The sequence below is a fragment of the Mesocricetus auratus genome, unplaced genomic scaffold (assembly GCF_017639785.1).
Source record: "Mesocricetus auratus isolate SY011 unplaced genomic scaffold, BCM_Maur_2.0 Super-Scaffold_100007, whole genome shotgun sequence".
In the NCBI taxonomy this organism is placed as follows: domain Eukaryota; kingdom Metazoa; phylum Chordata; class Mammalia; order Rodentia; family Cricetidae; genus Mesocricetus; species Mesocricetus auratus.
The window spans coordinates 38,118,871-38,132,215 of NW_024429191.1; the positions used below are offsets into that span (position 1 = coordinate 38,118,871).

Consider the following 13,345-nt stretch of genomic DNA (forward strand, 5'->3'; position numbering starts at 1 on the left):
GAGCTTGTGGGTTCTTGGTTTCTAGGCCTCCCTCTTCTATCACCACAGGGGAACAGGCAGGCTCATTTGAACTGTGCCCTGACTGGAGTTTTCAGAGAAACAAACCAGTTCCCTCAAAGGCATCAGAACCCACCCTGGAAAGCAGGCACAGAGGTAAGTGGGTGTTTTCTTCTTTAACAGCACTCCTCGATGTTTTAGTTTGGACCTCTCCCCATACTCAATGGTCAGGGAGTCCCCACAACTGTCCTAGTAGGCAAGAACCAAAACACACAGAGTCCTTGCTGATATGACATACTAGATATGAAGGACAGTCTACGGCTGTACCAGAAAGGACGTTTTAGGACTGGCCAATCTGTTCCCAAAATTTAGCCTCTAAACAGGTTATACTACTACACTAAATTATTGAGTTTTGAGGGGTGCCCATCCTTCCAAGAGGGAGCTGTGTCCTCTAACCCCGGCGGGGCTGGGTAAGTTCTTTCAGGGCAATTGAACAGTGGAGGGTGTTACAGGGCCCTGATGACCTGAGATTTGCCTGTTGGAGCTGGTTTTTCTCCACGTACCTGCTAAGGGCATGAGCTTGGGTAAAACCCACCCCGAGTAGGTGGTAAAGTGCCGCTCACTCACACACGGGGCCATCTGCGGACTCGTGCAGATGGAGTCTGTGGAAACTAAGAACTCGTGTGGGGTGTGAATGAGCAGCCTAGGCTGTTTTTCCTCTCCCCTGTTAGACTCCTAGCTTCTCTTTCACCATGTCTGAGGTGTGTCTAATCCTATGTGTTCCCAATAGGGATGGCAAGGCCACACCATGGAGATTCTGCTACTCTGCCAAGCTTCTTAGTCACCTTCATCTTACTGCAGTTCCTGCCTGCTGGGAACGGTAGGACGGTAGTCCCTCCGACAGTACCTTCCTGACTCTAGGGGTTCCCAAAGTCAAGCTGAGCTCTCCAACTGAGACTCGGGACTAAGGGAACCTTCATGCCCTCAAGGAGTTAAGTGGGTACAGGGGAAGCCCCTGCCTCCTTCATGTCACCTAACCCAGCACTTCCATTTGCATCTCTAAGGAAAATCAGATTTCCGTGTCCTTGGACCTCCTGACCCACTTCTGGCCATACTTGGGCAAGACAAAGAGTTGCCGTGCAAATTGTCACCCAACATCAGTGCTGAGGGCATGGAGCTGAGGTGGTACAGGGACCAGCCCTCGCCAGCTGTGCATGTGCACAAGAACGGGGAGGATATGTATGAAGAGCAGATGGTGGAATACAGGGGAAGGACCACGTTCATCGGCAACCACATGGTCAGAGGAGAGGCCGCTGTGAGGATACGCAATGTCACCATGTTTGATAACGGGACTTATCACTGCGGCTTCAAGGAACACACATCTCGCAGCCAGGCCACCCTGTGGTTGAAGGTGGCAGGTGAGGGCTGGTGTGTAGGTCTTTTGTTCTGCTTGGGAGCTTCTCTTAGCCACAGCAACAATGCCAGACCATGGCCTCCAGAGGCCTGAGCCCTAAATCTGAAGAAGCTTTGGTGACACCTGCTTCCAGGCAAGACTATCTTCTCAAGGCTCTGTGTATCATATGTCCCCAGGATGTAGTTCTGAATAGAGCTCTGTTTTCCATCTGCCCTCCCTTCATCACACCCTTGTACTAGAAAGAGATCACAGATGCGGGAGGCGGGGGTCAAGACCCGGAAACAGCTTGGAGGTGGAGTCAAAGAAATGGGAAGACAGGATGAGCAAAAGACAGATTGAGAAATAAAGTAAAAAATAGAAAAACAGAGGGAAGGCAGGAATATGGAGAGAAAACAAAGAAAAACAGGAAGAGAGACAGAGAGGGAGAGGCTGAAACAGATGGGAATGAAATAGAAAGAGAGAGAGATTGAGATTATTTGGGGGGTATGGAGAAGTTTCCCTAGGTTAGCAGAATTTGTTCTTTGTGGTCAGACAGACCCCACTCCTTCCTTGTTCCCACACATAATGGGAAACTTTGTTTTTCTCCTTAAACCTCCCCTACTTCACTCATCTGTTTTATTTGGAATCACAGTGCTGCCTTAGTATTGTAACTGCACAGATAGGTGGCCCATGAAGAGTACAGAACCTTTTAAATACCTGCAAGACATCCCCATGGAAGCAACTGTAGCTACAGGATCTGAACTGATGTCTCTTCCTTCAGGGCTGGGCTCATCACCCAGAATCCATGTGACTTACACCCAGGACAAAAGCATATGGGCTGAGTGCACTTCAACAGGATGGTTCCCGGAGCCCAGTGTGCAGTGGCTGGATCTCAAAGGACAGCCAGTGCCTGCTGAGACTCACTTCTCAGCCATAGCCAGCACTGGCCTCTTGACTGTGGTATCCATTGTGACTACCCAGGACAGGGCTGTGGAGGGCCTGACTTGCTCCATCAGTAACCCCCTCCTCCCTGAGAAGAAGGTGGCTGAGACTTATCTGCCTGGTGAGTACCTGTTCAGTTCTGCCCTCAAAGCCACTAGCATGGGAGTCCAGGCCCTGGGTGCCAGGGATGTTTGGAGAAAGCTGTGGGGGCAGAGCCAGAGAAGGCCCTGCCTATAGCCTGGCCAAGGGAGTCACAGGGATGTTGGTATCCAAGCGGTAAGGTTGCAGGAAGATCCATCAGGAAAGCAAGAAAGATATACCCTGGTATTGACTGTTGTTTTAATAATTTCTTCTAAAGAGATGCTTTAGTTCATGGCAAATCTCATCAGAAAATACATAGATTTTTCTTTTCTTCAAGAGAAGCTATATATTTCTTTTACGGGTAGAGTATTTTACTGGGTGTGTATATGTACTGTGTATGTGCAGTTCCATTGGAACTGGAGTTACAGATGGTTGTGAGCCACCACGTGGGTGCTGGAAATGCGACCTGGGTCCTCTGGAAGGGCAGCCATGCTCTTAACCACTGAAATGTCTCCCCCACCCCTGGATTTTTCACATACCTCATCTCAGTCATAACTCTCCCAGGTATGAGAATCCATAAGGGGATATCACAGGGATGAACAGGGAGAGACACTCCAGAGTCAGCAAGAGCATGGGAGCTTTATGGCACTGAGTGTTCTGTGGTGGACACAGGAGAATGACATCTGTTCATCAGTACTGCACGCTGCCTCCATGTTCTCTGCCCTCCCTATGCACACCCTCTCTTCCCACTTAAGCCTGAAGACCCCTGACTTTTTCTTCTTTGGATGTTTTTCGCCTTTCCCCAATGTTTTATAGTTGAAACCATACCAAACATATTCTTTTCAGACTGGCTTCTTTCAATTAGTAATATGTATTTGAGAGTTCTCTGTGACTTTCCTTTGCCTGGTGTCTTAGTTACTGTTCTATTGTTGTGAGATCAAGGCATCTCACACCATGACCAAGACATCTCACAGGAAAGAAAGCATTCACTTGGGAGTTTGCTTACTATTTCAGAGGATGAGTCCTTTGTCATCACAGCAGGGACCATGATGGCAGGCAGGCAGGCAGGCAGGGAGCTGGAGAGTAGCTGAGAGCTCACAGTTGATCCTCCGGCTGCAGGCTGACAGAGAGACACTGGTGTGGGCTTTTGAAAACCTCAGTCCATCCCCAGCAACAGACATCCTCCAAAAGAGCCACACCTCCTAATCCTTCCCAAACAGTTCCACTAACTGGAGACCAAGCATCCAAACACAGGGTTCTATTGGAGTCATCCTCATTCAAACCACCACACTTAACAAATCATTTATTTTGAGGGCCGAATAACTATTCCACTGTCTGGATAGACCACGGCTAATTTATCTATCTACTACAGGATATGTTTAGCGTTTCATTTAAAGCTTTATTTCTTTTTTTTTAAAGATTTATTTATTTATTACACATACAGTGTTTTTCCAGAGGAGGGTACCAGATTGAATTGTAGATGCTTGTGAGCCACCATGTGGTTGCTGGGAATTGAACTCAGGACCTCTGAGCCGTCTCTCCAGCCCCTAAAGCTTTATTTCTTTCTTTAAAAACTTGTTTTTTGACTTTTTGAAAAAGGATGTCACTATGTAATCCTGGCTGGTCTAGAACTCACAATGTAGAACAAACTGGTCTTGAACTCACAGAGATCTGCCTGCCTCTGCCTCCCAAGTGCTAGAATTTAAAGGCATGTGCCACAATGCTGGACAAAAGTCTTATTTCTAAACAATATTAAACTTACAGTTTAACTTTGCAAAATGATAGCATAGTTTGCAAAAATACTGTCTCTGCATCACTTGTCCAGATTCACATGTTGAATATTTTGCTAATTTTAATTGCCACAAATAGCATATCTACTACCTGTATCTTACCCATATGGCCATGCATATGCGAATCCTTCAGTCCACTTTGTCTCAACTCATACTATGCTTTGTCCTAGGGTCGTGGGCCAGGGACAGATGTGTGTTGTTAGCAGTCCCAGACAGACAACTGTTGTAGAATATTATTTTAAGGTGTGTTGCTTTTGTTTATGCTCTGGAACATTTATTTAATGATTCAGAGATGGGTTTGATTAAATAAAATTTACCTGTAGTCATGAGGTTGGGTCAGCAGCTAGCTGACAGGAAGTTGTAGGGAGGAGCCAAGTGGAGAAGGGTTTATAAGGAGGGGTGAGAACGCGCACATGGACTTCTTAAAGATGAGCTGTTTGCTGTTCAGCCTCTCTAGGAAGCAGTACTCTACCTCAACCTTTGACTCTTGACTTCTTTAGTAGGGCAGAGATTTAAATAAGTTTCCTTAGTAGCTTTGAAAGAACAGAATTCCCTCAGGCTTCGGCTCTTGCGGCCTGTCTGCTGCTGGTAGGGGCAGAGTTGCAGTTGCTGAATAGGATGGCCTAGCTTAAAAGGCAGCAACAATTAAAAAAGAAAAACAACAGACAGCAGAAGCCCACAGTCAGGGTGGGCAGGCTCTATGTCTGGTGAGGGCTGCTCCACAGTTCTTAGATTTTGCAGTGTTGTCCTTGTGCGGAGGAAGGGCCAGGACTTCTCTGAGGTACTTCTCCTAAGGGCACTGATCCTGGTAACCTCCCACAGTCCTTCCCCACCTCCCACAGTCTGCCTGCACCATCATCTAAGAGACTGAAATTTCAATGTTTTGGAGGACACAAACCTGCAGGCTATAGCACTATGTATCGGAAGACATCTCATTATCTCATTTTTTTTTTCTGAACCCTTTTGAGAAAGGTCTATGAACTCTGTGTCCCTTGAATCTGGGTTGTTGTTGTTTGTGTGTGTGTTATTTTTGATGCCCTGGAATCCTCTTAGCCCCCCTGTTCAGAAGGCCTCTGTCCACCGAGAGGGGACCAGTTCTGCCTCTGATCCTTGCGGCTCTGGGGCTTGTCACGGCAGCAATAGCCTGTGCCTTCGGGAGATCACACAAAGAGGATAAAAGTGAGGAGGAAGAAGAAGTGAGCCCAGGAGCCAGTGCTGACGTTGAGCCCTTCCATGGTGAGTGTACCTGACCCTCACTCCGGAGACCTGGACGCCAAGCTCTGGTCTGAGGCTTTATATTTTTATGATCCAACACAGCGGGAATGGAATGACTAGTGGGGATTTTGACTCCGGAATTTCCCAACCTCAACCCACCCAGAGGAAACCTGCAGGGTCCTTCCTGCAGGTAGAGCAGGGAAAGGGCCGGTCCAGCCGGCCTCTTTCCGGAGGCTGAGCAGGATGATGAGTGTTGACGACTCAGACCCTCCCCCCCATTAGTTACCAGGGAGAAAAACCACACTGAGTCGGGAGTCTGTCGAAGCAGGATCTCGATTTATTCCAACACGCAGGAACTTATATAGGACTGAGGTAGGGGATGGGAAACATAGGATAGGGTAAGGTGATGTGAGGAGTTAAGGGCCAATAGTATTCCACCAAGCAGGCAGGTAGCTAGGCAGGGGGCAATCTTGCCTCAAATATGGCTGAGTCACCCCCGCGTGGAGGTTACAGGTTAGAGACAGGTCACCAAACTCTAGCCAGGCTCAGGAGGTTACACTAGGCCTCGCATCCAAGACTTTCTTGGGCCCAACAGAAACCCTTCACCCCTGAGAGATTCCTTGCTAATTATCCTTCACAAGATGATTTTGGACAGTCTACAGGGCCTCCTTCTGGGGAATGGATAGACAAGAGCTTGAAGCTTGGGCTTATAATTTTTCCACTAGTGAAACAAAATATCCGAGGCTCTGTCATGTGTAAAGGAATGTTATTTAGCTCACATTTGGGGGCCTACATGCCCAAGATCACGTGGTCCATGTGGTGAGGGCTCCTTGGTTGTGTCAAATTATGGTATATAGCAAGACAGAATAAGCAAGGGATTTGGGGATCAGGATCACATGGGAACTAGCCAGGGTCCCCAGAGAACTAAAGGACGTTCCCATGAGGTCATTACCTTGGCTGAGGTTCCACCTCCTAAAGGTTCCCCCACCTCCCACTAGTCACAATGAGGGCCAGACTCCTAACACGCAGACCTTGAGGACGCATCCCAGTCACATGCAACCCACAGAAAAACCCACATCTGTGGGTGTGAATTGCAAGTTTTCTGTCTGCTGGAAGTGGTGTCTCTCTGTCTCTGTCTCTCCCAGCCAGAGCCTGAGACTCAGAGTTTAGTGCACACTGGGAACTGCTCACACCTCCTCAAGCATTCTTTACTCCTGCCTCCCTCACTGTTTGGGGAATAACAAAAACAGTTTAAGTGGGGACAGTAGCAGATTTCTAGAAGTGGAAGGGAAACCTTCTTCATGTAGCAGACAAACCTTGGATCCCTCATCTATGTGGGGCAAAGATGGCAGAAGCCCCCACATCTGACACTTTCCTCTCTCCACAGCCAGCCTGTCCCTGGACCCTGAAACCGCGAGTCCCAAACTCATGGTGTCTGAGGATCAGAAAAGTGTGAAGCGGTTGCTATTTGACCAGGACCTGTCTCCTAGTTCCAAAAGATTTGACCAAGACCCCTGCATCCTGGCCCAAGAGCGATTTGATGCAGGGAGACATTACTGGGAAGTGGAAGTTGGGGACAGGAGGGCCTGGATTCTGGGTGTGTGTCTGGAAAGTTTGGGACGGGAAGGTAGGATCCCTAAGTCACCTCAGCATGGCCTCTGGGCACTGGAGTTTTATAAGAAGAGGCTCCAGGCCCTCTCTTACCCCAGGACTCACCTGTCTCTTCCGCAACCCCTCTGTCGTGTGGGCATCTTCTTAGACTTTGAGGCAGGGGAAATCTCCTTTCACAATGCAGCCAATGGCTCCCTTATCTATATGTTCTCTGGGCTGTCTTTTTCTGGTCCCTTACAGCCATTCTTCTGCCTCTGGACCCATGACCCCAGGCCCCTGACCATCTGCTCAGTGGTCAGAGAGACTGAAGAAGACACAGGATCCTCTGAAGGTCCTTGACCTCCCTGGGGGCTCCCAAGACATCCTTAGGAGAGAGGCTCTTGCCTTCTTGAGCACCCTGGCTCCTGGTATTATTTATCACATCCATGTGTGGGAATTTCACAAGACCCCAGGGGCTGGGTATGCTGCCTCTGCCAAATTTCTGTGCTGAATACTGACCCCCTATCCTCTCCCCACCCAGGATTTCTGAAGGTGCTGTAATTGGAGATAAAGCATTGAAAGAGAGAACCTAGTGTTCTTCTATGAGAGGAGATTGGGGCACACACACTGTGGGGACTTAGAGATGTGCCACTTACCAGCCAAGCACTCTGTGGGGATTTAGAGATGTGCCTCTTACCAGCCAAGGAGACCAGCAGTCTTGGATTTCTAGCTTCAGGAACTTAGAAAGTGGTTCCTGCAGAGTGAGAATCGTGTGACTTCCTATGCTGAGGTACTTTGTCATGGCTGGCCTCACTCAGTGAGGAAACAATACAATAAGCACAACAGAGATGTTTTTGCCGTGTTCTTAGTGGCATATGTAGAATGTCCAGCTCGGGTGGATGTGCTGTGGCTGCTTGATAGCCGAGTCTTACCCTCTCCTTACTCTTCCTCCATCTTGTCCATCTTTTCCTTCCTCCCTGCTTTTCTCTCCCTCCTCCCCTTCTTTTTCTTCCTGTTAAAACTCAAAGGCAGAGGTCCCAAGATTCCTAGGGCTGTGGTCAGAGATCAGTGAGGACAGAAACCACAACAGTGTTGGCAGCGAAAACAGACTAGAAGCGGGTGTTAACAGACATTTGAGAACACAGAAGCAAAGCTACACCATGAACCAGCTCTCAGCTACCTGAGAGTCTTCCACTCCGAGACTGCGAGCAGAAGGGAGAAAAGAGCCCCGGGAGTGAGATGCTGTTCTATGGTGCTTGTTCCACAGGTGCTGAGAAATGCAGTCTGCCCAGTGCTGTGAGGCTGCAGGCCCTGAGAGAAACACACAGTCATACTATCCCCTAGACCCAACGTTTCCTCTTCGTGTTTGTTATAATTTCGAGCAGGGATCTGTTGGTGGGATCTATGTGGCGTTCAGGTCCTCACTCCAGGGGAACTGGGGTATAAGGTTAAATGATCTGGCCTAAAATCCATTAAGGGCTCTTCCCTCCATGTTCTGGAGACCAGAAATTGAACCAAAATGTTGGCAGGGTTGGCCTCTCTGGGAAGCACTGGAAAATCTACTCCAGGCCTCTCTCCCAGTGTGTGGTGGAGTCCAGCCCTCCTTGGCTGGCAGGGGCATCCCCACAAAGGCTGCCCTGTCATTGTATGGCCAGCTCCTCTCTGTGTTTTTCTTTAAAAGTTTTCTCTTAGACACACTTAGCACAGGCTGACTCCACCCTGAGGATTATAACTTAATTGCATCTACAGAGACTCTTTTCCTCCAAATGATCCCGGTCACAGGTGTGAGGGGTCCAGACTCAACATATCTCGGTGATACTCAACTTACCATAGTGGGTTGGAGTTGAAGGGCACTGGCTGAGTGGTGGGCACACCCTTTTGCATTGGAATAGCTCCTCAGAATGAGGAGTCATTGCCCATAAGTGCTGTAACAGTTACACATGTTTCAGAGAGACAAGGTCCTCAGACACAGCTGAAGAACATCTAGGGTTTCGGGTTCACAGTCACGAGCACAGCCAGGGTTAGTCTGTGGAGTAGCAAGGAAATGTCACAGGTACAGGTGACCCTGAGCTGGGCTTTGGAGAGAGGCTGGCATTTATATAGGAAGAAAAGGGAGAAGAGAGGGGCTCAATAAAAGAACCCTGGCCTTGTCACCTGCACATTATAGTTTTTCAAACATGGGGTGATAATGTTTTTATTTTTTCCTTCTTTGTTCATCAGTGTGATATTTATATGCAACAAATTTGCTAGTTAAAAAAATTTATGTATAGACTAGAGATCTGCCTGCCTCTACCTCCTGCATGCTGGGTTAAAGGAGTGTGCCACCACTGCCTGGACAGTTTTTATTTAAAGGTTTATATATTTGAAGTATATGGGTTTTGTCTGCATGTATGTCAGCATACCAGAAGGTGGCCTATGCTTTTAATTCCAGCACTTGGGAACCAAAGGCAGGCAGATACCTGAGTTCAAGGCCAGCAGAGTTCCAGGGCAGTCAGGGCTACACAGGGAAATTGTGTCTTGTAAAAACAACCCCCCCCAAAATTTGTGTGTGCGTGTGTGCATGTGTGTGTACACATGGGTGCTGGAATTAGCACTCCTGCTCTTAAGACGCAGCAGCAGGTCCTCTTCGGAACCGTCTCTCCAGCCTTCAGCTTCTTTGTGTGAAGGGTGCAGTGTGGTGAGCGTTGGTCAAAGTGTACAGTCACGTAGCAGTGCCACCAAGAAATCAGTCTTTTGCCATTAAAGTTTCCTTGAATTTATTGAAACTTGATCTGTGGAGTTTTTATTTTGTTTTGATTTCCCCTCTTGGGTTCTTGGACTTAATTTGAAGTCAGATCATTTAAATTGTGGAGTATTACTGAGTCCATTGAGTTAAGTCTGGCGCCTTAGACCATTTAGCCATCCTGATGAGACCATTGAATTGAGAACTTTCATTTTCTCTTGGTGTCCTATTTGGCACATCTATGTGATGAACCCTTTTACCCTTTACCTCTTCTGGAATTTAAAATAAACGGAATCATACTATCACTTCCTTGTCTTTTTGATGGCTGTGTTAGTTCATTTCCTGTTGTGATAACAAAATACCTGTAGCTGGGAAACAAAATGTTTCTTAGCTGACATTTTTGGGGAACACATAGAAAGACAATCTGATGAACCTCAAGTGGCTGCTCCCTTTTCACCATCCAATCGACAGCGTCTCCCTCCTCTTCTGTCCTGGTTTATTGTATGTCATGTTGTTGTCAACTTGATACAGCTAGTATCAAGAGGGACACAACTGAGGAAGGCTTTCAACCTTCCTGTCACAGCAACCCTTTAATACAGCTCATGCTGTAGTGACTCCCAATCATAAAATTACTTCATTGCTACTTCATAACTGTAATTTTGCTGTTATGAATCATAATGTAAATATCTGATATGTAGGATATCTGATATGTGACCCCAGAGGGGCTGAAACCCACAGGTTGAGAACCATTGCTCTAGGGCATTTTTCTTGTTGTATGTGGGAGGGTCCAGTGGTTGGTGCCATGCCTGAACAGGCGTTCCTGGATGCCTTAAGAAAGCAATCTAGTAAGCAGTGCTCACTCGTGGCCCCGGCTTCAGTTCCTGCCTCCAGGGTTCCACCCTAATTTCTCTTTCTGATGAACTCTACCTGTAAGCTGAAATCTTTTCCTCTCGTGTTGCTTTTGGTCCTGATATTGTCACCAGCGTTAGAAAAGCAAACGACGTCTTCTAAATTCCTCAATACCAGCTATGATTGTTTGAATGAGAAATGCCCCAATAGGCTCATGAGTTTGTATTCTTGGTCCCCCGTTGGTGGTGGTGTTTGAGAAGGTTAAGGAGGTGGAGCCTTGATGGAGGAAGGGTGTTATTGGGGGCAGAGTTTGAGGGTTTATAGCCTCAATCCACTTCCAGTTTATCCCCTGTTTCCTAGGTGTGGCTAAAAAGGGGTCTGTTAGCTTCCTGCTCCAGCTGCCTGATACCAACGCCTCACCTAAACCCTTAGCCCAAATCAGTTTTCTTCCTTAAGTTTCTCCTTCCTGGTCATGATACTTTATCACAGGAACCCCAGGTTAACTGATGCAGCAGCTGAACAGGGAGGCAGATTTCAACTTTATGTTGATTTTTTTTTTTTTGTGAGACAGGATATCCAGGCTGGACTAGAACTTGGCTTCTGCCTCAGTCTCTCAAGTGCCAGTATTAGTTTAGGACTGAGCTTTGTGCTCATGATTTCCTGCCTGCTGTCCCTTGCTCCAAGAGGCTCTCAGCAGAATTGGGTAGTGGCCATCCACATCGGTAAGCAGGGCTCTTCTTTACCCACTGATAATTTCTCCAGTGCACTGTTACGTAGACACCCAGGAACAATGTTACCAAGTCATTAGGCATCCCTTTGTCCAATCCTGCTGGGACATTAGCCACTGTGGTTGGGTTCACCCAGCTTCATGGAAAAGTAGGAACTTATCTCTAAATGCTGGTGAACAAGTCCAGGGGACCCCATGAGACCTTCTGCCTTATACATTCCTCTATCCTGTGACTATGAAGTCCTTCCCGGTCCCACTCCCCTATGATCCTTTAACTACAGTGTGTGTGCTAAATTGCATGTATGTGCACTGTGGCACACGTGAGGTCACAGGACAGGTTGTGGAAGTTGGTTCTTTCCTTCCACAATGTGGGTTCCAGGGACTGAACTCACTCTAGTAGTCAGGCTTGGTGGCAAGTGATTTTACCTGCTAAGCTTTCTTGACAGCCTCCCAGTATCCTTTTAAAATGCCCAGTGACTTCTGTACAAATCGAAGTGGCTCTCAGATCCCCCCAAGTGTCCTTCCCTACTGGGATGTTACCTTTTGCTTAAGACCTGTGCTAACCCTTCATTGTCTGGTTCCATCATTGAGAAAGGAAAACAGGAAGTAAGCACCATTCAGCCCACAAGACTCTTCTGACCTCCTCTCCCCTCATTCTTACGGTGTCTTTTCATGTCCCCTTTCATGTCTCTTTGATTTATTTGCAAGGGAGACAACGATGTGAAAAGTGAGAAAGATTCTGAAGAATTATCTCATTCTTAGGAGAACCATGAGTAAAACCACTGTGCCGTTTGTAAGCTGGGGAATGCAGGTATTTAAAGAACCAAGGATGGGCTGTTAAGATGGCTCAGTGAGTAAAGAGAACAAAAAGTGCACGGGCCCGGGGACATGGGGCCGTCCAGCCCGGTCCTCGGTCTCGCCGCCGCCGCTACTGCGCTGGCAGCCTGGCCCGGCTCTGCCCCGTGCGCCCGCCGGGAGGGGATGTCGTACAAGCGGAACTTGACCGCGCACATGCCCCTCGACGCCCTCATCGCCAGAAGTGTCCACTCGCCTTCTACTAGCATGGCAACATCCTCCCAATATCGTCAGCTGCTGAGTGCCTGCAGGCCACCGTCACTAGGCTACACCCAGGGAACTGGAAATAGCTAGGTGCCTCATAGCGAATACGCAGAGCTGCTGGCCATCATTGAAGAGTTGGGGAAAGAGATCAGACCCACTTATGCCGGGAGCAAGAGCACCATGGAAAGACTAAAACTAGGCATCATTCATGCCCGAAGCCTGGTTTGGTAGTGCTTGGCTGAAACGGAACATAATGCCAGGTTCTGCCGCTGGCCAGTCTGAAGGCTCATCTCGGAACCCCGTGGAGATGAGAGGCTTTGTTCAAAATGGCAGTAGTTTTCCTGCAATGGTAATTAAGCTCTGAACTCACATTCAAAAGACTGGAAGACATTTTATAGTTACTGACAAAGTGCATTTTAAGTAGTTAGGATCAGCCAGCTCTTTTTTCTTTCCAAGCATTGATCTGAAAGATGTCTGTGAAGCTACTTCACAGCAAGCTATTGTTTGCTCCCAAATACCAGTGTCTCCTTGATTCTCCCTTTGGACACAGTTACCATTTGCATCACCCCTGTTGACTTCCTTTCCATGCGCTCACCTGCCTCTGAGGACTTGAGTGCAAACCACAGGACGTTTGCTTAGTAGCTGGCCCCCCTGTGTACAGTGTAGACCCTGCTTCACGGAGCTTCTCTGCTTAAGGGTTTGCATGACTGAGTGCTTTGACGTCAATCTTTAAAATGCACAAGTTATAGATACAGAAGAAGGAGCAATCTATCCAACCTACCAAGCGCCCTGCAAATGTTCATCCTGAAGACTGTAGATCTCAGTTCCATCTTTACTGTGAGACATCACAACATCTGGAAGAAAATGACTGAAACTGTTGCATCTTTGTATTTATTACTTGATGTAATAAAGTTTATTTTCATTAACAGTTTGTATTAAGATAAAAAAAAAAGAAGGATGTCTTGGTTATTGGTGTGATC

General features: G+C 47.6%; 1 protein-coding gene and 1 pseudogene across 1 annotated transcript; both read left to right on the forward strand.

Moving 5' to 3' along the window:
- Btnl10 (butyrophilin like 10) lies at positions 1 to 9,773 on the forward strand. The gene is made up of 6 exons (XM_005067879.4): positions 1 to 153; positions 788 to 877; positions 1,062 to 1,415; positions 2,172 to 2,453; positions 5,257 to 5,439; positions 6,806 to 9,773. Exons 2-6 carry the CDS (start codon positions 790 to 792, stop codon positions 7,366 to 7,368), a joined length of 1,470 nt encoding a protein of 489 aa, XP_005067936.3. The 5' UTR covers positions 1 to 153; positions 788 to 789; the 3' UTR covers positions 7,369 to 9,773.
- A 2,514-nt stretch (positions 9,774 to 12,287) lies between these two features.
- LOC101832003 lies at positions 12,288 to 12,647 on the forward strand (annotated as a pseudogene).
- The last annotated feature ends 698 nt before the right edge of the window (positions 12,648 to 13,345 follow it).

Coding starts and splice junctions, on each gene's coding strand:
- Btnl10 (XM_005067879.4), top strand. CDS start 790: ATGGCAAGGCCACACCATGGAGATTCTGCTACTCTGCCAAGCTTCTTA. Junction 878..1,061: donor GTTCCTGCCTGCTGGGAACG/GTAGGACGGTAG, acceptor TGCATCTCTAAG/GAAAATCAGATTTCCGTGTC. Junction 2,454..5,256: donor GGCTGAGACTTATCTGCCTG/GTGAGTACCTGT, acceptor GAATCCTCTTAG/CCCCCCTGTTCAGAAGGCCT.